This window comes from Anabrus simplex, chromosome 3 (genome assembly GCF_040414725.1).
Source record: "Anabrus simplex isolate iqAnaSimp1 chromosome 3, ASM4041472v1, whole genome shotgun sequence".
Taxonomy (NCBI): Eukaryota; Metazoa; Arthropoda; class Insecta; order Orthoptera; family Tettigoniidae; genus Anabrus; species Anabrus simplex.
This window is the reverse complement of record NC_090267.1, coordinates 449,357,539-449,384,187: the sequence shown is the minus strand read 5'-3', so window position 1 is coordinate 449,384,187 and position 26,649 is coordinate 449,357,539. Positions and strand designations below refer to the sequence as shown.

General features: G+C 39.8%; 1 protein-coding gene across 5 annotated transcripts in view; it reads left to right on the top strand.

The window, feature by feature from the left end:
* The window catches only part of Bap170 (Brahma associated protein 170kD), a 484,022-nt gene that overhangs the window by 271,817 nt on the left and 185,556 nt on the right, over window positions 1-26,649 (top strand). For all 5 annotated transcript variants that reach the window (XM_067143530.2, XM_067143531.2, XM_067143529.2 and 2 more), the window contains exons 7-8: window positions 1,355-1,519; window positions 10,714-10,921. In XM_067143530.2, the coding sequence (XP_066999631.2) occupies window positions 1,355-1,519; window positions 10,714-10,921 (373 nt within the window). The remainder of the gene's footprint in view (window positions 1-1,354; window positions 1,520-10,713; window positions 10,922-26,649) is intronic.

Here is a 26,649-nt window from a genome sequence, read left to right as displayed (position 1 = left end):
ACTTGGCAGGTTGGAGGAGCCAAAAATGAAATAAAAATATACGAAAGAAAGAAGTTTGATCTAGAATGATTCCTCGGTTTGGTTTGCTGGTAGATATGCCTAAAAAGCAAATAGGCAACACAAGTGATGGGAATACTGCTTGGTCTGTCTGTCTCTCTCTCTCTTTTTTTTTTTTGCATAAAGTAAAGCAAACTTTGGACTTATTTGTACAGGAGTATTTTTGGTGTTCTGTACCTGGGAGCATGCATAAGATTATATTACATGGAAGAGACATAGCTTCCTACATGCACCCTATATGTCAGTATTAACTGTTTGCCAGGAATACATCATGGACTTAATGCACCGGTTGCTTATTACCTCAAATCCATTAATTACTAGTCTCTGAACCCTACTTACAACTAAACAAGGACAAAATGATATCAAAGGTTTTACTTGAAAGAACTAAGTCTTCAGGATTGTCACGTTACATGAGGCCGTTTGTATACGAGCGATGATTCAGAATAAATTTGAAAGTACAGCTTCCTCTTTTGTAAATACCTTCCATGTACTTTTGTTTGATTTTCTTTTGTAAATACTTTCCATATACTTTTGTTTGATTTTTATTGTTGAGTACTGAGCAAGTGGCCACGTGGTTTGGGTCATGTAGCTATCAGCTTGCATTTGGGAAATGGTGAATGCAAATTCTATAGTTGGCAGCCCTGAAGATGGCTTTCCGTGGTTTCCCACTTTCTCACTAGGCAAGGCCGGGGCTGTACCTTAATTTAAGGCCACAGGCGCTTCCTTCCCACTCCTAGTCCTTTCCTATCACTTTGTTGCCATTATGTCAACCTATGTGCATTGGTGCGATGTAAAGCAGATTGTAAAAAAAAAGTGAAAAATAAAAAATAAATATATTTCTTGCCTTTACGTTAGATATAGAACCTGTAGCATCATAGATGGTGCATCGTTATTACTTGTTTACCACTCTGACTTGTTCTTGCCTTTACGTTAGATATAGAACCTGTAGCATCATAGATGGTGCACCGTTGTTACTTGTTTACCAATCTGACTTGTGTTTAAAGTATATTTTTTCCATGTAGAACCATGTAAGTGACAGAAGTTGAATTATAACTATATAGTTTTTTTAAAATGTTCCTGAATAGTAGAATTTACATTTCTGCTACATTGGTAATGAACCAGTTAATGGATTATATGATTAATTAGGGTGGAGCAGAAAAATATCTGTTTTCACTTACTATTTGTTAATAATTAATATATAAATTTAATTGATTTGACTTCAAAATCTCAGTCTCTCACCCTGCATTGTATTCTCACCAATTCGATAAAAATAATGAAACAACTTATCTCTTTCTAGGTGTATGACCAAGTGTGTTCGTACTTAACACTGCATGACATCATGCTGCTTATCTACACTTTGGAGTGTTTGTACTCGCTGTCCTCCCTTGGTGAACGGGCATGCAATTGCATTGTTAGAGTTCATGGTGCTATAGATACTTTGGTGTCTCTCATCACTGTTGAGGTGAGTACATGATGGTAGGCTACATATGTCCAGAATGTTTAGAGCACACATTTTAGTAGTTAGAATAAATAATAATAATCGTATGGCCTCAGCTACTGTGTGCAGACATTTCAATTTGACGCCATCTGGCTGTCTGCTCGTCAATTTTGACGTTCCATTTTACTCCAGGCCCACTAGATGGCAGACAGAGTAAACCGAAACTCTCTTGGACGTCTTTGGCTGAGATTTAATGAATTTTTTCGGGTAAACACCAAATGTGTCACCAGAGATCTTTTACATGCCGACTTCGTACGACATGGAGTGTCGAATGGACTTTTTTCCGCCCTTCAAAAATCCAACTACCTCTGCCGAGTTTGAACCCGCGATCTTGGGATCCAGAGAACTACACTCTACCACTGATTCACAGAGGCAGCTTTAGTATTTAGAGTTAAAATGGAATTCATATTATGCTGAAGATGTATAGTGAAAATAATTTTTCTCTCTTTTTCATTATTTATTGGTAGTAGGGTTCATTGCACAGAGTGAATTGCTGAAAGTGGAAAGAAGTCTAATGAATCTTGAATAAATCACCTCCTATTTTCATCTCTCTCATAATTGAGAATATTCTAGTAATCCTTGAATGATAGGAAAAAAATAAAACATGAATTAATACTGAGAGACTGTCTTGTATTTGGTACATCATTACGTTTCAGACAATCCAGAAAGCCATTAAAATTATACATGGTGTTATAGTTTGTCTATAGCCCAGAGTTTGTTACCATTAAAATTATACATGGTGTTATAGTTTGTCTATAGCCCAGAGTTTGTCTCTCTGTGTTTGTTAATGGAGAAAGTTTATGAAAATTTGAAGAGAAAATCTGCATCTTCTGAAAAAGTTCATCCAATTTTTGACCTCTTGGAAGGAATATTATCTTGAAAAGTTAAATTGAAAGGTTTTCCTTTTCTTTTCTGTTTCCCATTTGATGTTATAGATTTTTCACTGATCTTTTATTTACGGGGGACACCTTTGACCTTGAATGCCCTGAACAGCATGGAAACATGCTTATTAGAATGTAGATCGTTCATCACAATGTAACAGTGGTCTGAGTCATTCCCTTGCAGAATGGTGCATTCTACCTCAAGAGCCATACCAATAATCGTCTATTCAAGTCCTGAGACAAGAACTTGTGTAACAGAAGGAAAATATGAGGAAAAAACCCCACACAATTCAATGTTATGAGTACTATGGTCATTTGACGAGAAGTCGCATGGATGCAGGGTAAGAGGTGCGAGGGTTAAGCATGGCTGCCGCGCATGCGCCCATCTCAAGTTTCAAGGCCTGACAATAAACATATGTTCCGTCCGCTATGATTCTTGCGAATTGGGATCCTGTCGTGAAGTTTCAAAGAGGTAGTGCAATTGTGCCTTAATCATACACTTACTGTTCGGCTGCAAAATGAATAGTTCGATAATGAATGTGCATTGACTCAGAGAACTCGCATTGTCTGTCACGACTAATGTTTTTAGCTAAGAGTGTAGTATATGTTACTCGTGCCATACCTACAAGCTGCCGCGACTCCTCGTCAGACACAGATAGTATATCGTGTTACTTTTCCATCAACAGTGTCACAAACCTTCTCATTAATGTAATTATGATGCAAGGTGCATCAAATATAAACCGGAATTTAAAATTAGTGCCTCTGATAACAAATGGAAATGGGTGGGGCTTTGAGAGGATGTTGGTGAGGATGTGCGGAGTAGGGGTCTTGATGTGTCGCACACTGCAGAACGACACCCTTAGCGAGCAAATGGTACGCATGTCCATTGCACAGCGCATCATTAAGGTTCTAGCAAAACTAGGCACCAGATATTTGGAAATTTTGAGAAGGCTCCATGCACAGTTTGAGGAAGCAACCCTTTCAAAGACCCAGGTGTATGAACGGCACAAACAATTTTTGGCAGGACGGGAAGAAGTGCTCAGACGAAGACGGCCGTGGACAAACATCACTGCAAACACAATTTGTGCTGTACGTGACCGCATTGAAGAAGATCAGCACATTAAAATTTCTGAAATTGCTTCACTCGGGAATAAGCTTTGTGGAGTGTTCAAGCCATCATCAATGATGAATTTAACTTTCAGAAATTGTCTGTGTTGTGGGTTCCTCATCTTCTTTAAAAAAAGAAAAGAAAACCGTCAGGATGTTTGTCAGAGGTATGGGAATTCCTACGAGGAGGAAAGAGATCATTTTCTGCGTTGCTTTGTGACTGTTGATGAACTTGGGTTCATCGTTACACCCCGAAGTCAAAACAAGCAAGCAGGGAGTGACTGGCATGAGGTGCAGCCGGGCCAGTTAAGGCCGAAACATGCCTTTTTGCTGGAAAGGCCTTGCAACTGTTTTTTGGGACTGTGTGGGCATTTTGCTGGTGGATGTTCTGCACGAAGGAAGGACAGTGAATGCAGCCTAGTATTGCTGTCTTTTCATTGAGACAAAGCTGCATATCTCAACAAACTTCACTGGCAACTGACGTGTGATTCTTCTGCATGACATTACAAGGCCACACTTCTGTTGTAACATGGGAAAAACTGGAGGAAATGCATTGGACATCTCTGGAAAATCCTTCTACAGTCCAGATTTGTCACATAGTGACCACTATTTGTTTGGAGCGCTGGAAAAAGAGCTGGTAGAAAATCAGTTTCATGATGCAGCAAAACCAAACCAAACCCCATGGCACTACAGCCCTTGAAGGGCCTTGGCCTACCAAGCGACCGCTGCTCAGCCCGAAGGCCTGCAGATTACGAGGTGTCATGTGGTCAGCACGACGATTCCTCTCGGCCGTCATTCTTGGCTTTCTAGACCGGGGCCGCCATCTCACCGTCAGATAGCTCCTCAATTCTAATCACGTAGGCTGAGTGGACCTCGAACCAGCCCTCAGGTCCAGGTAAAAATCCCTGACCTGGCCGGGAATCGAACCCGGGGCCTCCGGGTAAGAGGCAGGCACGCTACCCCTACACCACGGGGCCGGCTTCATGATGCAGCTGTAGGGGAATATATGCGCAACTGGCTGCACACATGTACTTCTTTCTTCAAGGACAGCATAAAAAATTTGACAATTCAATGGCAAAAATGTGTGTTAAATTCAGAAGACTATGTAGAAAAATGAGGTGCTTGTTTTGTATTTTTCGGTAGATGCAGTAAAATTGTGGAAGGTAATTCAGATTTACATTTCATTCACCTACGTACATAAAACACATTTGTTCTATTGATGTAATAGTGCTGCTATTACTCTTCTAAGTGCAGACTTAAGATTTCAATGAAGTGGTTAAAGCAAAGTGTGATATGCACGTCACTAAAGCAACTTTTTACATCCAACATAACTTTCGAATTCAAGGAATCCCATATCAAAAGTCACATGAATTACAGTTTCAGACGATGATATGGGTACGTTACTCTTATAACCTGACTTTTGCCAAGCATGTTGGAAGATAGGCTTGTACTTTGGTGCAGAATATTGGTTATAAATAGGGCCTGGATTCATTTGCACTAAAAACTCCAAAAATATGCATGCACATATGCACGAAAATATGCACTAAAAATAAAACAAAATACACTTACCAAACATATTATTTAATTTTAACTCAGTGTTAAACTGACAAACATGTTTCATTCCTTGCAAAATGATGTATGGCAGTAGGTTATCGAGGGGCAAATGACTTTCTGTTGTCGGAGAGAATTAATTTATACGCCAAAAATGATCATTCTACATCGCTGGACGTAACTGGGCAATATTTGTACACTGGCACTGACTGCTCAGAACATTCTTCGGGCAAAGACTTTCTGATTCCATTTATATAGTTGCTTATGGATTGAATCTTCTTCAGTCCTGGGTTTGAGTCCAACTCCGCACTGAGTTTCCTTTGAACCTTTTCTCCAGTTTCACCAGGGACACCATTTAATGAACAAATGGTGTTTTGAATTAACTGAAGGGATTCGTGTAGGGGTGCACCACGAGTTCCTAGGCCATTAATCGCCTTTGAAAGTGACGAATAATGCACATGGATGAAACTGATATCTTTATATACAGTTTCAGTTTCAAATGCGCACTTTGCTTCACGAACACACGCAGTATGACTATCATCAATACTTTTAACTACATCTTTCACTTGGTTACAATTCTCCTGGTAAAACAGTCGGGCGAGTTGGCCGTGCGGTTAGGGGCGCGTGGCTGTGAGCTTGCATCAGGGAGATACGAGGGGCGTTTGAAAAGTCTGTGCAAAAATAGAAACTACTTACGTGTTTGGGGTAAACCTTTTTTATTTTTCGACATAGTCTCCTTTTAGGCTTATACACTTTGTCCAACGATGTTCTAGTTTGTTGATCCCTTCCGAATAATAGGATTTGTCCAAGTCTGCAAAATATCCATTAGTGTTTGCAATCACCTCCTCGTTTGTATAAAATCTTTGTCCCGCCAGCCATTTCTTCAAATTCGGGAACAAATAGTAGTCCGAGGGAGCCAAGTCTGGAGAATAGGGGGGATGTGAAACGAGTTGGAATCCTATTTCCATTAATTTTGGGACCACAACTGCTGAGGTATATGCTGGTGCGATGTCGTGATGGAAAAGGACTTTCTTGTGGGCCAATCGCGGGCGTTTTTCTTGCAGCTCGGTTTTCAAACGGTCCAATAACGAAGAATAATATGCTCCTGTAATAGTTTTACCCTTTTCCAGATAGTCGATGTGGATTATCCCTTGCGAATCCCAAAAGACAATCGCCATAACCTTTCCGGCCGAAGGAACGGTCTTTGCCTTTTTTGGTGCAGATTCCCCCTTGGTAACCCATTGTTTAGATTGTGGTTTAGTCTCTGGAGTATAGTAATGTATTCATGTTTCATCCACAGTGATGAAACGACGCTTAAAGTCCTCCGGATTCTTCTGGAACAGCAGCAAACCATCCTTGCACACTTCACACGATTCCGCTTTTGGTCAAGCATGAGCAATCGCGGCACCCATCTTGCGGATAGCTTTCTCATGTCCAATTGTTTATGCAAAATATTATGTACCTGTTCAGTCGAGATGCCTACAGCATTAGCATTCTCACGCACCTTAACTCTTCTGTCATCCATCACCCTATCATAGATTTGATCAATGATTTCTGGATTCGTAACCTCCACAGGCCGTCCAGAATGTTCGGCGTCACTTGTGCCCATACGGCCAGTCTGAAAATTTTGAAACCACTTATAAACTGTTCTAATCGAAGGTGCAGAGTCACCCTAATGTTTATCAAGCTTCTCTTTAGTCTCCTGAGGCGTTTTGCCTTTCATAAAGTAATCACCGCACAAAATTCTTTTTCGTCCATTTCTTGAAAATCACTCGACTTCCTTGATTCACACGAATGCCCAACACAAAGAAATAGACCAATATGGCTGAAACTTGGTGTGCGTTCATTGAAGAGATGCTACTAACTAAACATGACCTCGATACGCGCCGGTGGTGCCATCTCTCGGACTTTGCACAGACTTTTAAAACCACCTTCGTAGTGGGTTCGAATCCCACTGTTGGCAGCCCTGAAGATGGTTTTATGTGGTTTACCATTTTCACACCAGGCAAATGCTGAGGCTGTACCTTAATTAAGGCCACGGCCGCTTCCTTCCCATTCCTAGGCCCCACCTATCGCATCGTTGCCATAAGACCTATCTGTGTCAGTGTTGTTGTTGTTGTTGTTATTATTATTTTTATTATTATTATTATTATTATTATTATTATTATTATTATTATTATTATTATTATTATTATTATTATTATTATTATTATTAAAATTCCAAATTCAGCCTTAATATTGTCAATAAAAGTAATCAAAGACGATATGTGTACAAAATAAATTTGTTCAACTGGTCATATGTTGATGAAGAGACATTTAATTCTTTAATTTCTACTGAAATATTGGTACCGCCGGCGTTTGCTCAAATTTAATTATTTTTACATTGTGCCTTATGAAATCATAGACGGGGATCACAAAAGTTTTCATTCAACTGAAAAAATGTGTTCATCCGATACTGCATTGATATATGACTAATGATTTTGAAGAACAGCCTCTACCAGGCCAACCATTTTAGATGCTTCTAGTGCCCACATTTGCAGATGCCAATAGTGAACTGTTGATCCATATTCTCTTGATCTATCAGATTGCAACATTTCATGCTCTTTTAAAGTTTGTAATTGTGACAGCAGATTTCCTTTGATGTGAGCTTCTTTTTGTCTCTTGCCAGTCACATAATTTAAAATTGACTTGTAATTTGATTTACATTTGATGCACTTACAGCACCTCGTTAGTTTGCTATAGGAGTTGAAACCATGGTTGTAATAGTCTTCATAAGAGTTCTCCTGTATGATGCCATCAGTGTCTTCTATATCACGGGACCTCGACTTTTTGGTTGGAGATACGGTGCTTCGTATGCACTGTGGCTTGTTGATTCCTGTTGCTCTGGAGATATGAGTCTTGTACTGCTTGAATAGTCACCTTCAGGTAGAGGCTTTTCTTCAAAATCATTAGTCATTTATCGGTGCAATAAGTATCAGATGAACAAATTTTTTCAGTTGAATGAAAATTTTTGTAATCCCAGTCTACGATTCCATAAGGCACAATGAAAAAGAATTTAATATGAGTGAACGGCAGCAGTACTAATATTTCACTAGAACGTAAAGAATTAAGTCTCTACATCAAATATGACCAGTTGAACAAATTTATTTTGTATACATATAGTCATTTGCTGTGTATTATGTAATGTAAGCTGCATATAGACAAAGCCATTGTCTGAAAGCATCATAACAGTATTTTTACAAGGACTGTGGATATATGGGAGGTGATACATAAGCATAGAAGTTTTGGCAGTTGGTACGAGTTTTGAAATAATTCTGTTAATCTTTGATACCATACGCAGTCTAAGTTGCAGGTTGGAATAACATTAACTAAGTGTATGTGTTTTCTGCTGGAGTGTATTTTGAGATGTGGGTATTTCTCATCTTGCACAATTAACAAAAAACTTTTTATCATTACATATGTAGGGTCTACAATGACCAATCCTATAATGTAAAACTGGTTTGCTGACAATCACCTTCTTGACACTTAACAAGGGAAGTGCTTGTGTACTGTGAACATCTGAATTGTAGGCCTTTCGTTGTTAATTTCAGTGTGCAGAGGGTATGTTCTGTGCGATTTGTATTGTTAGGTCAAGTATGTCAGCTAACTCAACAGGGAAAAAAGAATGTAAATAGTTCTGTTAAAAGGAGAAATTAAGAATACTAGAAGAAATAGACAGAGGTCATAAGAAATCCCATGTTGGGCCGATGACCTAGATGTTAGGCCCCTTTAAACAATCATCATCATCATCATCATCATCATCAAACCCAATGTTGCAAAGAAATATTCCATTGGCGTGTCCACGTTTTCAATATTCGTTAACGACTGAAGTAAAATAGAGGAAAGAGAATGAGAGCCAAAGACTATGAGGGGATTGACAGCACTATTTATGCATGGTTTGTGGCTGTTTGTAAAAAAGTGTGGAAGTTAATGGGCCAGTGCTTTGTGTTCAAGCTAGATGTTCTGCATCATCTTTAAATGTCCCCGACTTCAAAGGCACCACTAGATGGTTACATAGTGTTAGAGAAGAGATACGGAACCACGCACTGTGAGTGGAGAAGCAAGAGATGCACCAATGGAGTTAGTAGAAAATTGGAAGGAGGAACAGGTAGAGAAGCTGTGAGAGATTGTGTCCCAGGTGATGTCCTAATGAAATAGCCTTGTTTTATAAAATTATGCCAGGTCGTACATTGACATTGAAAAGAAAAAAGTGCATCAGAAGGAAGAAGTCGAAAGTAAGAATAACAGCAATGTTCTACGTTAATTCCACAGGCACAGAAAATGTGCCTGTTTGATCATTGGAAAATACAGACATCCAAGGCATCTACTTAAGTAGATAATAGCCCTTCCCATAACAATATTCCAAGGAAGATGGAATTCATTAAAGTGATAATGTTACCATTTAACTGTATATCTATACTACAGCCTTGTGTTAATAAACTTGACTGTATTTGGTTCTATTTGATCTGTACTAACTGGTATCATTTAACAGAATCTTGTGAAATAGAGCTATGAATGAAGCTTATCAATACAATTTCATACATATATAACTTATTTATTACATACTACATCAAACATGTTTCAAAAACTGGCTTTCAAAGAAGTTCCAAAATCCATAAGACTTGATCCTAAAACACTCTATTTACACTAAAATAAGCACTCGCACTAAAAACTTGTTTAATATTGCAACAGTTTATGCAAAAGAAAATTACACTGATTTTTCTCTGTAAAAAAAACAGTTGAATTACACTACAGTGAATATAAAATACAGGATTTCTGGCAAGGTAGGCATAAGTAATAAGTATACTGGTATAATTTCATGTCTAGATTGGTTTGTTGTTGTGTATGTTCAGTTGAACGAAATTTTAATACCACAAAAATAACTTTGCGGACCCCAGCATTTCATTATACCTATATTTGACTGTGTGTGTATGTATATATCCAGTGTAATAATGTGCATTTTTTCTGTAACATCTTCATTATATTGATGCATTATTATGCCTTATAACATTTTGAAAATGCCGTATCCTTGACTGATTGCATTTCCATATTCAACATGTTGCAATTTTTTTACATGTTGACAACATTCATGATATTCATTCTCCTCAGGATGCCAATGTACACAATTTACAATGTAACCTGCAATCAGGCACTCCAAGAGAGGTCAAGTGTGTCCCTTGTTAGTGATATTTCTTTCGTGCAAGGGAGTAAGAGTACGCCATGTTATATAGGGTCCTCATAGTACAAGTTAGTGATTTAACTTTCAATAGTTAACAGAAGAAAACAATTATTAAAAAATGAAAATACAATTTTCTGAAATATGGTGATGTAGGCATATTCATTTCAACATCTCTACAATTAATACTTTCTGTCTATTTTTTGAACTTCAGACTTACGTCCTGAAATGCAGCTACTTTTGAGTTATACTCCTTATCCTTAGCACAAAAATTTATTATATTATTGTGGAATGTACAATGGTAATCTGGAAATAAGAACCAAGTAGAAATGCTATTTAAAACAATAGCATAATTTGTTTACTTCAGGATACACAATTGTTTTTGATTGTTGATTCTGATTCAGGCTCAGAGTTATGGTCCTAAGGCCTGTATTTTGATGCGTGTTGTGGAGACTGTATCTGGAACTCCTTCTGGATGTACGACGACTACAACAACTACTACTACAACATCTGCAATGTCTAGTTTGCCTGCTCCAAGTACATCATCACCTTTGCCTACTCCCCCCCGACCTACAACACCAGCTACTCCTCAGCGGCAAATTACTCCACAAAGTAAGTTCCTGTCATAGATTTTCTTCTTTCTTTTCGTCTTATGTTTATGTATTGTACTGTAATTGAATTGGTCATACCCGAAAGGCATTATGTCGGTTTTTGCAACCTTTCAGGAGAAGGCAGAGACTTTATAGTTTCAAAAAGATTATATGTTCGCTTGAGAGATATATGCACTGTTATACGGTATTACCAGATGCTATATTTCTGGCAGTAGAGCATTGTTTGCCATTTCACATTTATCTTTAAATTAATATTTTGTAATTATAACATAATCCCTTTAAGCTCCGAACTTTATATTTGGTAACAAAAATAAATTTAAAACAGTATGATTTAGCATTTATTAGGTAAAATGCACTGATAAAATTTCAGGCTCCTTCAAAAGATGAATCTCCAGCTCAACCTTTGCTTGTAAGTTTAGAATTAGAATTATTGTGAAGATGCAGGCTCTTCAATTTACTATTTAGCTCTTCACAGAGAGGTCTTCCAAACCGATTGTTGTAATTTTCACAGAAGTATTGTAGCAATCATATTTTACTGTTGAATCACGATATTTGTTACAATAGAGTTCATACGTGGTTTTCACAGTAAGGCGAGCATCTAAATAATGAATTTACTTCCCAGCATAATGAGAATTTGTGGGTTTTTTATTATTATTATTATTATTATTATTTTTTTTGCATCTTTAACTTCAACAGACACCTTGTTTGTGCGAGTATATATTCGATGCCTGTCTTTTGGTATCTCTCAAGCACTGTGTGAGTTAGATTGTGAACTTTTTTCATGCCTACAGCATGCAAACTAGAGAAAGCTTTTCTTGGACTTCCTGGATCTGTGTTTTCACAGGGACAGCTTCATTTAAGCCTAGCAAATAGATATCTTTACTGTTTTCTCTGGTAGATGAAGAAAATTTGTCAAGTTAAGAGACTTCATCTTCATGTAGTGCTGCAGAGCATCCCTTCCGACACTTAAAAAAATTGAATTAAAGTCAACACACTCCTCGGTTGCATTTTTTGGATGCAACTTCCACAGAAGCTTATCACCACATGCTTGTAATACTACTAACTTGCAGTATTCTCCTTTTGTTTCTTTTTTCCAATGAACACGCCGGCCACTATAATTCATGTATTCCAAACCTTTCACAGTTTCTTTATAACATTCTTTTTATGATTAGATTAATTTCTTTTCCTCTTTGGAGACATTTCTGATAACTGACAGCAGAGAAAGCAACACAGATCACAGCTCGAGCACTAATAATGATTTATCTCTGGTGTGATTATTGTTGACTGAGACAGCAGCACGTGCACGCAGTCTTTAAAAGCTTGGGATAGAGAAGTGCTGCCACCCTATACCAGAATTATGTAACAAACTACAGCACTGAAAAATAAGCAGTTGGTGACATGATGCTTTTCTCCTTCGTATGGACTGTGATGAACAAGTAATTCCATTCTCCAGCTTTTTATGTGGCTCACTTTTAAATCTTGCATTGTGGGCAGGGGAAAGAAAAAAAAGAGGCTTATTTTGATGTAATGCCTTTTAGCTCCAGCTGATTCAATTATTTTAATACTTGAGGGAGTATGTATAGATTTCAGGATAATTAGTGTAATGTCACTATCAGTCATTCAGGACATTTCATCTTCCTGTTGGACCATGTTTGGTATTATGTATGTTGATAATCACGATAGGAAATGGCTCCACTGACTGTTGGACAGACTACATGGCTGCTAGTGCAGTCGTTGATGTCATTGAACCAGGAACCGGGATCTCCTCCTCCTTCCACACTGTCTTCATCTAAAGCAGTAGTTGGAAAATTTGTGATAAGAGAGTGTTAAATGGTGTAACTTTAACTGCTAGCCTGTGAACTGGGTGCTATTTAAAACGTTATTTGGCTTGAAATTTAATAACTTCCTCAGTTTAGAGGTTGTCTAAAAGACAACTAATATTGTGTAATGGAAAAGTAAATACCAGTAAAGGTATATTGAATTTTAAAGAAAATCATTAATGATGGTTTCTTAAAATACTTATTGACGATTTCAAGGCAGATAGTGTAATGTCAATAATAAAAATTTTTGCAGAACTTAACAAATTTTTGAGGTATTGTGCCCCTACACCCGATTAGCAAGCCTATGACTTTAGATCCTTTTTAGGTTATATGCTTCCTTTTAGAACGGAATTGTGGGCTCGTGAATTCCCTTCTTCTCACAATCAACATCGTCGGGTTGACTTGCGGAGGATAATTATGGTACTGTGTTGTCAGCAAATGCGAGGACTGTTAGGGGGATCATAATTTATTGTTGTTGTTGTTGTTATTGTTGTTGTTGTTGTTTTTTTTTTTTTTTGCGTGTGCACCCTGTTAGATCACACAACACTTTTATGATTTGCCTTTCTGCTCTTCCATATGGCTTTCATTTTTTCTCCGTGGGCTCTCTTCCTTTCTTCAGTCTGCTTGGTTCCTGGTCTCCTTGGAACTTCATTCTCTAGCTGTACTACATATCTGTTTACTTTTTACGGAACTGATTTCTGTCTAATATTTCTGATGAATCTATTTGGGATTTCTCCAGGTCCTTTTTGACTTCTTGGATCCATGTTAGACTCTTCAATTTTCTGCTGTATGTCATGATCTTGTGTTTAAGCCTCATTGTTGGGAGTCTTTCCACGTGCCCATAAAATTTCAATTTGTAATATCTGCTTCCAGGTTGGACAGTTTCTCTGTTGCTGTTATTATTATTATTATTATTATTATTATTGTTATTGTTGTTGTTGTTGTTGTTGTTGTTGCGAAGTACCACTTTCCCACATAAACATATACATAAGGAAACATGGTATTCGTGTGACGGTAAGACTGCCAATCAGATAGATCATGTACTAATTGATGACAGGCATAGAAACTCCATAACTGATATCAGAGCTTACAGAGGAGCTGATATAGGATCTGATCACAATATGATAATTGCTTCTGTTAAAATTAAATTGAAAACCTCTTGTAAGTCACAGACTGAGGAAAGATGCAAAGTTGACACTGAGAAACTGAAGCAGAAGGATGAAAGATTAAAGTATAATGTGGAAATTGCAAACAAATTTGATATTCTGTGAGAAGATCCTACAGAAGACATTGATGAAACAAATGACGAAGTTTGTGAACAAATGTGGAATAATGCGAAACAAATCGTGACAGCAGTAGCAATAAAAGTGATACCAAAAGGTGTTAGTTAGTGGTAGTGTTAGAAATGGTTCGATGAGGTATGTTAAGATGCAGTTAATGAATTGGCAATATGGCATAATAAGTGGCAGCAGTCTAATAAGAATGTAGATGTTGAGGAACTATACAGAGAAAAACAGAAATAATGTAGTAAATTAATTTGTAGAAAGAAAAAATCTACCTGAGACAACAAATAGAATCCAAGATGACCACAGAAACAGGAACGTCCTCAAGATGTATGGAACTGTCAGCACAATTAGAAATGTATTTCAACCAAGATCAAGTATTATGAGACATGTCTCTTTTTCTTACAAAATTGTACAAAACTATTTTAATCCTCGTATATGTACTATGTATTTTTATGTCGAGTTTTCTTGGTTGCAAAATGGTCAGTCACATGGTCCTTCAATAAGTTCATCACTCATCAGTTCCTTCACAGCCTTTTTCTTGATAGAAATGGTTCTAAGACTGCTGAGTTTTTCATTGTTCATTGTATTATGCAAGAAGGTTTTTTTAACCTCTTCAGAATACTCGTACTTCTTTCAGAGGAAGTCGTGGTCACAGGAAATGTTAATATTGAGCGAATAAATTTTGACACTTCAGCATATACTGGTTTGAGGTCATTGAGGACAATATAATGTAAAAGCTTTTGAGGGGACAAATGTTTTTCTGTACCAGAATAAATGTTCATCAATTTATTTTCCAGTATTTCTCTATTAAAAAAGGGTTATATGTTCATAAAATGGTTCAGTTTAATAGCAAGGGAGCTCTCTTTGTAAACTGTGAAGCGAGTTGGATCCAACAACTCAACAAACTGAATGGTTTCAAAATCATCAAACCATATTTCCATTTGCATAATTAAGGTGTCGAGGACTTCATTGTTAAAATTTTGAGCATTTGGAATGTCCTGTCATCTACATCTCACTATTTTACAACATTTTTCAATGCAAGATGATACCATGTTTATCGCTTATCTTTGAAGATATAAGTGGTTTCATAATTTTGGTATTGCACAGGATTACATGAGATGTAGTTTTATATTGCAGCAGAACAAGGAGATGGTCTGTATAAATAAAACAAATCTATAGACACAGAGCAAATAAATGAATTGGGCCTTCCAGAGTATGTTAAGCAACCAAACAGCATAATTGTACGACTCACTGTCCCAACCCTCATCATTCTGTGCAATATCTTCAAAAACCTATCTTAAGTAATCATAGTGTGAAAATGTTGTGTGGACTGCTCTGGAATGAAAGCTCCAACGGGTAGTACATGCTTGTAAAAGTCTGAATCCTTTGGATTCCAGAAGATGAGCTCCCTTGGAGGATCTACTAACAGATGAATGAAGAGCCTGACTGATTTTATTGTTTTGGAGCCATGGAGAAGAACAAAGTTTAATTGGTGGATGTAGTAATGTAGAAATATTGCTCGTCGGCAAACTTGTTTAACATAATGCTGAACACCCCAATGCTTTCCTGCCATTGTGGACCACACGTCATATGTTTGACATACGATTTTATCATTTACTCCTCACTTTTGCAGAATATCAACAATTAATTGTGATAAGCCCGGTGTAGTCTTATCAATCGAAACATCATAAAAGCCTATGAATCTTTCTGTAGGATCCTGTTTTGAGCAGAACCGGAATATTACACTGACTTGAGATCTATTTGATACATATAAGGTCTCATCCGCCTGAATACCAATGAAATACAAGAATCTTACTCTTATTTTATTGTCTCCTGAATTATGGTAGTTGCAGACTCAATTCATTCTGTATTTCGCTTGATGTCAAGGGGGCACTTCAATGCTTTTGTCTTCAAAGAATTTGTTTATCCTTTCGAATGTGTGGCAAGGTGCAAGATCTTGTTGAAAAACACTTCCATCTGGAGAGAGTTTCTATAACTCTGGCACTGCCCTAGTTGAGGGATTTCTATACACTGGTCACTATTCATTACACCCTTAAGGGGGACTAATTGTGGAATCAATTAGTAGTTAAAGCATACCCAGAAAATCATTTTTAGAGGATGTTTAGGTACTTACCGAATATGGGACGGTGAAGTTTTCTGTAATATTTCTTTACGCACATAAGGACCATGCTGCTACAAACTTCAAAATACCTTTCTTCTTAAAATAAGACTTCCTTCTAATCTTCTAGAGACCAGTCTTTACGTAGCTTAGCCCGTTTCAATAAATTACTTCTTTGCTGGTCTGTACGCTCTTCTTCCTGCCTCCAACAGGTTGCAGTGAACTTTTATAACATGAAATTTTGCCAACTCTAACTCAAATCCTGATTTACGTTAAGAACTGAGAGCCTCAGGGTTTCTTTCACTCATCTTAATAAGTAAACAGCCAATTTTCGGTGTAGTCTTGAGTTTCAAACAACAGCAGAACAAACAACAGCAATAAAAAGGACCCAGTTTAACAATATCACTTCTAATTTGAATTTACCATAGCCACACCAACACCACATTGTGCAGCAATTTGTCTTTCTGTCAGAGGCATGATCAGCTAATACCACAATTTTTAAAAAGTTTCTGCAAGGTGGCATCAATTATCAATTTGCAGTGCAATTAACATGACACAATACATACGTATTGTACGATATCTATAGATGGCATTGTAGTTCTTTGTGAGTACTATATAAAATATCTGAATAGAAAAAATATAAATAAATAACATTACTCAAAAACGTAATAAAATTAATAAACATAATTAATCGAAATGTCCGTAGTAAGGGCGCCAGAGTTCACCAGAATGGATCCCTCGAATTTAGATAGAGCATGATAATTCTTTATATCCCAGGGTGTGTACATAATGCTGCGTACTGGTACGTCTGCTTCAGGCCTTACCTAACCTTCTGAAAACGACTAAATAGGTAGGAACTGCACCTAGGTTCATCAATAACTCCACTGATTCTAAAATATATAACTATATTCTCAATAAAATCCGTGCATGAGCACCTCGTCAACACACCAAAATACACTTATAATACACAAACAAAAGATTGCTGGAAGGCTCCATATTTACAACAACAATGAAAACAGTGGGAAAACGAAAGCGAGAACTAAGCCACCATTTGTAGTTAGTTCATTGAACAATGTACATATGTGTATATAAGAACCCTTCACTGTCTCTGTATCAACACGACTTGCCGATTCTCATAATCAGCACTTATAAAATCACACAGATACTGTACCTCGTAATGCTGTGTTCACAGACTTTAACACTTGTTATTAAGATATATACATTTGAGCAACACACGCTTGTCGTTCCTGAGCATAAATTATGGAAAGTCTGAGATATAGCACCTCCCAGCTTTCAGCATCATGTAATACCAAGCCACCACAAAATGATACAATACTAAGTTGTATGTCAGTCATTTGTCACAAACATAAAAATACTTTACAATGGCGAAAAATGAGGGTATCCTCCTATTCAATACATCATATAATCCGTCATTAGACGGAGCAAACAAATTCAGACATGTTTCGGCTCGCTTGAGCCATCTTCAGTGAAAAAAATTAGGGGGGTTGGAATAATTTACATAATATAAGTTGAAAAAAATGCTAAAAAACATAATGAAAGAGTAAACAAAAAAAACAAAAGAGAGCTTAGATGGAAAACAAAGTTAGCACAAATATACAATATTTACATCAATATGCAGAGCAATGTAAATATTGTATATTTGTGCTAACTTTGTTTTCTGTCTAAGCTCTCTTTTGTTTTTTGTTTACTCTTTCATTATATTTTTAGGATATTTTCAACTTATATTATGTAAATTATTCCAACCCCCCTAATTTTTTTCACTGAAGATGGCTCAAGCGAGCCGAAACATGTCTGAATTTGTTTGCTCCGTCTAATGACGGATTATATGATGTATTGAATAGGAGGATACCCTCATTTTTCGCCATTGTAAAGTGAAAACCGTCAATACGGAATGATTCTAATATCTTGTAACATAAAAATACTACGTTCCACAAATGTTTGAAGTCCAGTCCAGTATAGTGCAGCAGTGTCACTCCAGTACCGTATATCCAGTTTCACTCCCGTGTGTCTTCACACTCCTTCATCCCCATACAGTGTGTCTGCACTACTTCCTTCTCGTACAGTGTGTCAGCACTACTCCTTTCCCATACCGTGTGTCTTGTTCCCGCTTTTTCTTTACGGGGCGCAGGGCGGGCTCCCCCGCCGTGACCATCGACTCAATCTACATGGCCTCCGACATGCTATTAATTTCTAAGAAGAAAGAGATAGCAGGGAAGAGTGGGAAGTGCTATACAAGGAGTATTTGCCAGTGTCCGGATTAGACTCGCTACCATGGCAAGAGTTTGTATTGGTTAGGTAGTGTTAAGGTATGGTGTTGAAGGGTCAGGGGAAAACCACATAGATAGCCTACATGTAAAACCTGACATCTTGTGATAGCACATGCAAGGATGTGGTCTGGAAAAAGGTCCAGTGGTAATGTTAATTGAGAAGAGGTATCATGCACCAGCTAGCCATGAACCATAGTCTCGCCGTTCCATCTGCCAGGGGATCAGTCCGTCTGGGCACTGCTGTGACTAGCGCGGGCCTTGCCGGCTGCGGAGCCATGCGTTGAGTACCACTAGGCCCCGCCGCACAGCACCACCTCCTTGGGGTCCCTCGTACCCAGTCTCCGATCCCAGAGAATGAGGCCAAGCCCGTCGAGGCGGGGGCCTCCTGGAAGGGGGCGAGTCATGACGCCGGGCCTCCTTCCTCTCTGCCTGTGCCATGGCCCGGTAGACTGGGCAACTGCGATGGGAGGCTGGGTGGCCCCCCACGCAGTTGGCGCACAGCGGTGTCTCCGTAAGTGTTGCGCAGGCTGTGTAGTGGTGATCATCCCCTCAATGGTTGCACTTCACTTGGAGCCCAGACCTCTCCTGCCGGTGGCCCCACCTCAGACAGCGGAAACACTGCGAGAGCAGCTGAGGGGACGTTTCAATCTCACCTGATTGCCGCTACCCGCTGATGTCCTCTCCTGGTTGGCACCTCGCTCGGCTGCTGTCATGGGAGCAGTCCTGGGTTGAGGCTGGGCGGCCCTTTCCTGGTGGGCCAGCGTCGTCTTCTTCCTCCTGGTCCTGGGGCAGCGTCTTCTTCCCGGGGATCTCTTCTTGGCAGGGGAAGAGGCCTCTTCCTGGTGGCCCTCCTCCCGGCCTGGTGATCCCGGGGTAGCGGGTGGTTCTGCTGCGTTGCCGTCTTCTTCCTTCTCCTGGCTGGCGGCGGTGGCGTCAGTTGGTGCTAACACCCGACTGCATTCCCTGTCCTGTGGGGCGCACATCGATGTCTGCAGCTCAAGAGTCACACTGGCGGGCTGGGCCTGGACAGCAGCCTCTAAACGCCAGGGTCGTCGTCCTCCACTGCTGTGCAGACGTCCGCCGTCTTGGGCGCTTTCCTGGATTGCGCCCGGGTAACAGGCCCTTCCTGGTAGGCCTGCGTCTGTGTGCACTTCGCCCTGGCAGCCAGTCAGTGATCCTGGTTGGTCTGCGTGTACTTCGTAAAGTACAGCGGTCCAACTGGGGGCGCGCCGCCGACGTCCTTGGCTTCGTCTGGGTGGCTGCCTCCTGGTAGCCCGAGACGTCCAGGTTCTCTCTGAGTCCTGGTAGTTGGGCCAATTGGTGCTGCTGGGACGCCAGCTCTTCGTAGCTCCTGAGGCTGGTTGCATCCCTAGGGCGGATGACGCGCAGCCAGGGATCACCTCGCTGATGATCTCGAAGAGCGACTCTCCGATGAACTCTGTGATCGCTTTAAGGAGATCGATTATGTAAATCGTCTCCAGGTAGGTGTGCTTCCCCCACCTGTTGTACACCAACAGCGCCGGGCGTCGAAGATCGGGGGCTTCCGCAGCTATGAGCGCAGCGGAACAGTTAAAAGCTCATGAAAGAGAAATAGCGATCACTGAAAAGTGCTCAGCTCCGACAAATGCTCTTTCGAAAATGTACTAATAAGTACAATTGCCTGGCTAATACTTAAAAAGTACAGAGCACCTGGCGAGGAGAGGGACAGCGGAGCGAGAGACACGTACGTGTTTTCGTTAGCACAGTCAAGCTCGTCCTCCTTTTGTTCCCGCCATTTGATCAACCTTTATAGACATCAGCATTCCCTTTCCTGTCACATGATAGTCTGGATTGATCCTCGCCAGCCAATCATGGTAGATCCTCTTGTCAAGACCATGAACTCCTTAGTCCCAAGGCATAAACAAACTCTCTGGGATGTCAGACTGGGATATATACATGACTCATCCAAAGTTTCCAAGTTCCAATATAGCAATGTTTTCCCAGCCACATGGTCAAAACAAATTACTCATACTACATATATGTAGACCTCCCAGCTTACAAATATTAATGACAAAATATACAACTGAAATACAGATAATAAAAATCGAATACTGACAATGATATCTCTCACCTCTACATATAGTGCGAGGGTGTGATATATGTACTATCACAGCATGTACTACTTGGAGTCATTTGAGGCAATGCCTACCCTAAGAAATAAGATTAAATTATATTAATATCGTAACAAATTGATCTGCTTTTTGTTATTGTGCTAGAGGAAAGCAACAGGAAACTACCTCACTCCTCATTTCCCTAGTATGCCTCTTCAGTAACGCCTGGGCTATATATGATAGCTTTTGGTGGAGCGGTGGAGGATCAAACCAGCCTTCGGGCTGAATACCCAACATACATTATTGTGCTAAAACTACAATAATCTCTATTTAATATGTACTACAGGGTTGACAGCAGGCTATGTGCTTCACTGATTGCCCTCTAGATGGCAACAGCGGAGTACTTGTTCTGACAGGGAGGCAGGAAATAACTTCTCACCCAGGAATTTTTGTTTTGTTTGCATTTCGCCAGCTTGGCGATAGAGAGCAGGGTAGTGGAGGAAAGTTAGGTTACGTCCCGTGTCTCTCTCTCTCTGCAAGGTCTACGGCCCGTTGAGGCATGCCTCTTCTGCTATTTGAGCTTGTAGAAATTCGTAGCGCAAAGGCGACAATGAAGTACTTATTGTTAACATATTGTTTAAGTGCGCACGCTATTCTTTTGTGTTAGTAGGCGACCGGTGGATTATTGGCAATATTAGTGACAATTCAGACATGGAAGCAACCAATTCAAATTCTGAGTTTCTGTTGTGTAAAACAAGACTGACATCATCTGGTTGAAACTCGCGTTTAAATAGTGAGTGAAGCAAGCCTCTTCGGGAACTTTACAAGTGTTTTGAACTTTTAAAAATTGCCTTACGAAGAGAAGTGTGAAATCAAAAACAAAAGATGTATGCCTAATATAGATATTATTTTGATGGTAAAGTAGCTATGAGGATGGTTTGAAAAGTTCTCGGAATCTCCGCTAGATGTCAGTGCTAGAGCAACGAGGTTCCTGCGCAGTAATCATACATCCTTTGTGAGTGAACACGTGGCGCGTCGGTGCTCTAGCTGCAGGGGTGTGGTAGTGGCGACTCTTTGTCGTTGTTCCCGCGTTGTGATTTGTGACAATGGAAAAAACTGAGATTCGAGCAGTGATTAAATACTTTGTAAAGAAAGGTATGAAAGCAAAGGAAATTCATGCTGACTTTCAGAACACACTGGGGGACTCTGCTCCTTCATTTTCAACTGTTGCCAAGTGGACCAGCGAGTTTAAATTTGGTCGGGAGAGCTTGGATGATGATCCGCATAGTGGATGGCTAAAAAGTGTTACGACCCCAGAATTTATCGCAAAAGTGCATAAAATGGTCATGGAGGATCGTCGACTGAAAGTGCGGGAGATTGCTGAAGCTGTAGGGATGTCTTCTGAATGGGTATATTATATTTTAACCAAAGAATTGGGTATGAAAAAAATTATCCGCAAGATGGGTGCCGCGGCTCTTGACATTGGACAATAAACGCACCAGATTGGAAATGTCCGAACAAAGTCTGGCCCGTTTTCAGTACAACCAACAAGATTTTTTGCACCGGTTTGTGACTACAGATGAAACTTGGGTCCACTACTGTACCCCAGAGACAAAACAGCAGTCAAAGCAGTGGAAACATGCTGATTCACCACCACCAAAGAAAGCAAAGGCATTGCGTTTGGCCGGAAAGGTCATGGCCTCAGTTTTCTGGGATGCTAAAGGCATTCTGCTGATAGATCTTCCTACTGGCCGAACAATTATGGGGCAATACTACGCAAACCTCCTAGACCAACTACAGGAAAAGATACGCGAAACAAGGCCTGGTTTGGCAAGGAAAAAGGACATCTTTCATCAGGACAACGCTCCGCCGCACACAAGTGTTATTGCCATGGCAAAACTTCATGAACTGGGGTACGAATTGTTGCCACATGCACCTTATTCACCTGATTTGACACCATCAGACTTTCATCTACTCCCCAAGCTGAAAATTTTCCTCGGTGGACGGAGATTTTCTACAAGGGAGGAATTGACAGCCGAATTGGAGAGGTATTTTGCAGGCCTGGAGGAATCTCATTTTCAAGATGGGATCAAGGCATTGGAACATCGCTGGACCAAATGCATTAGTCTACAGGGAGACTGTGTTGATAAAATAAAAGCAGTTCCACTGAGGTAAGATACTTAATTCTAGTACATTCTGAGAACTTTTCAAAGCACCTACGTAGAAAATTTCAATTTTCTTGGTATACACAGTATTCGTGGTTTTGTTATATGGTCTACGTATGTTTTGTTTGGTGGTGAAGAGGAATGGACTTTAAATGGGATAGTTATAAAAATCTACTTAGAAAAGCGGAGAAGCATCAAAATTGAAATAAACGTATTCAGAATGAAGAGAAATTATGTTTACTGGGGCACGGGTTGATAGAACGTTCTTTATCTGAATTTAAGCCATTAAACATACGGTATGTAAGTTGTAGAACAAAATTGGCTTGTAGTTGAGAGACTTGATATGTATTTTCTTGGGAAACAGGAGCTTGGATTTCGAGGTCATTTCAAAGGGTAAGACTCGATCAACAGGAGCAGTCACCTAGAGTTGTTAGATTTTCATTCTAAACAGGAACAGTACATTCAAGATCATCTCCAGTCCACACCGGGCTTTTATTATTATTATTATTATTATTATTATTATTATTATTGTACCCTGCGTAGGTTTACAAACATTCCCACAGGATAAGGAATGAAGGAAAATCGCACGGGCCCGGGCCTGTTTCAAGATAACATTCCTTTCGAGAAATAACCATATTTATTATGAACACAAATCCCCTTATTAGGTTTTCCTGTAGCGTGTTAACACGTACAATATAGCACAATATAGTTTAAATCTCAAGACAGCCTCAGGCTGTGAAAGAAGTACATTAATACTGGGCATTGAGCCCCAAAGGTTTAATATAAAACCTCAGCCAGGACATAAAACACCTTCCTTTCAAAGCTGCCCTCCATTTAAAAGCACCCAGTGCATTCAGTAGCAGAGAAAAACTAGTTTCAATTCATCATCTTAAACCAATGACGATGGAGGTGGCAGCTAATTTCCAAGGTGCCTGCACGTATACGATTACATTAAAAGGCACTAGATTATAATCGTGTTGTATGACTGAATATTTCGGAAACCCAATAGTGAGATCCTCCCTTCGTCCTAGCCCGCGCTAATACTCCAATTTTATTTCTTTAGTTAGTGCTTACCTCTACACCGTGGACAAGGAAGGGTTCGAAACCCAAGCGGGTCCAGCCGCTGTCACTCAAGGCACCGAGAATATCTCCGGCCGCTGGCTATCAGGCAAGTCCCTGACCCCTGTCCATAGCTCGACAAGCGAGCAAGCGGCAGATGGGAGGGAGGGGAGGAAGGCCAGCCCAATTGGCTGGAAAAGCAGGGAAGGCATGTTGCCATAGTAACATGCAAGTGCGGCGGAAGTAGGAAGGGAGAATATCAACCTTTAGAAATTCGTGCCAAGACACGTATAAATAATAAGGCATAAAAGGCCGAACATAGAAATAATAATAATAATAAATTGAATAAAACCAACATTAATCTTAAGGGCGCAACCAGGCAGCCAACAAAGCCCAAAGAGGGCATGGGAATTGCCTAAAACATACGGCACAGTTATTATTGTTATTATTTGCTTTTTGTCCCATTATCTACTTTTACGGTTTTTGGAGACGCCGAGGTGCCGGGATTTAGTCTCACAGGAGTTCTTTTATGTGCCAATAAATCTACAGACACGAGGCTGACGTATTTGACCACTTTCAAATATCACCGGACTGAGCCAGGATCAAACATACGTGTGTTTTGTTTGGTTGTTAAAGGAATGGAGTTTAAATGGGATCCCTGTTATTAAAACAATCTTAGAAAAGCGGAGAAGCATCAAAATTGAAGTAAACATATTGAGAATGAAGAGAAATTCTGTTTACTGTGTCAGAAGACCAGCGCCTCAACTGTCTGAGCCACTCAGCCCGGCACGTCGGGCTTTGACCTCTTCACTGCCGAGTTTTGGCTAACCCTCTGGGCCGGGTTTTTTAAAGGAAGAAGCACTTTTACAAATACATTTTTACTGATACTCTTAATGGGATGCATATCGTGCCCTTAGCCCCGCAGCCCAATACGGGGTCGGGGGTGAAGTTAGATTATATTTTACACCATGTTTTTATGGCTGGATGTCCTTCCTGATGCAAACCTCAGTTGAGAAGATAATGAATATGAAATAATCGTATGGCCTAAGCTACCGTGTGCAGACATTTCAATCTGACACCATCTGGCTGTCTGCTTGTCAATTTCAACGTTCCGCTTTACTCTAGGCCCACTAGATAGCAGACCGAGTAAACCAAAACTCTCTTGGGCGCCTGTGGCTGGGATTTAATGAATTTTGTCTGGTAAACACCAAATGTGTCGCCAGAGATCTTTTACATGCCGACATCGTACGACATGGAGTGTCAAATGGACTTTTTCCCACCCTTCAAAAATCTGACTACCTCTGCCGAGTTTGAACCCGCTATTTTGGGATCCGGAGGCCGACACACTACCACTGATCCACAGAGGCAGCTAACATGAAATGAATGATGGTGAATGAAACTGGTAGTGGAAGGAATCGGTTGTGGCTTATGAGTAAGAACTGTTCCGACATTTGCTTGGGAGTACAAAAGGGAAACCACAACAAAAACACATTCTTAGGACAGCTGACGGTGGGGTTTGAACCCACTCGCCTGCCGAGTGCAGTGCTTGGCTCCATAGCCATAGCATGTTATACGTGCAACTACTCCGCTTGGTGATACTATTACTGAAATATAATATAAAATTGTTGATCCAAGAACTGGTATTATCAAAATCATTGACATTTGGGGAAAAAAGAATTCATCTGAGGAAGGGGTGACAGTTCCACATGAGATTCATCATCACTACTTTGTCTTGCACTTGCTTGTAGTTCAATATTACCACTTAGATATTCTCCATCTTCATTATAAAAATCTCCAGAATCACTATTTATGAGGAAACATTCAATTTCTTCGTTAACAAGAGATGAATGTACACCATGATGGCTACACGTTAGCAGGAAAGATGTTCCACTCCATCGAAGCTGAAATAACACCATATCGCTTTCAAAACACGCAAAATGGAGTGGTATATCTGCCGTACAGAACTACTTTGAGCATTTCCACGGAATCTCAAAGCACGGCACTATAATGCGTTCGTTTGTGAGATCGTTGAAGTACACACTGCACCAAAATGTATATGTACGGGTTTGGCGGTCGAGGCACATTGTTCAATAACGTATATATACGGGTTTGGCAGTGAATGGGTTAAAGACACATCAAATGAAATACAGGAGACAGGAAATTCAGGAGACGATCAAAGCAGAGTAAGATTCTTGTGATTTCATTGGTATTCAGGCGGATGAGACCGTATATGTATCAAATAGATCTCAAGTTGGTGTAATATTCCCTTAAGATCACTATATCATTGGCGAAAGCTGAACAGTCTATGGTTAGGAGATGTTTAATGGCTGAAAAACTTATTGCAAGCTGTTCCATACAAGCATTGATTTTTTATTAAGTAGGTCTCCTGGACGTTGTTCCTATATACTGCACAGTGTCCTCCCCAGAATTTTGGCAGGAATGAGTAGCCGGGGGGGAGGGGGGGTCACTACATAAAACTTCAGTATGAAAAAATCAATTCATTCTCCTCAGGGCATTAATAATATTATCAGGCAGGTAATCATTAACGGCAAAATTGAACTATTTTAGTGTTATTATCACGAACAAGTCATAACAGAGTATTTTGAACTTTTAGTGTTCTATTGCTTGTTCCAAATCATGTAACAGCGGACTTAGGCCTACCACTCGGGTGCTGTGTATATGTGGACTGCTATACAAGTTTGTGATGTCATTCGGAATAGAGGGCTCACATGCGATTTCATGCAAATCCAGACTCCGCTCGCGCACGAGGTGGTCAAGCTAAACAGTTAATCTCCGATGTAATTGATACAGTTATAGTGACAATAATGATTTATCATTTAACAGTTGTAGAGTATTTACATGTTAATTTGGAGCACCCCATGACTCAAATATGTATTAATAT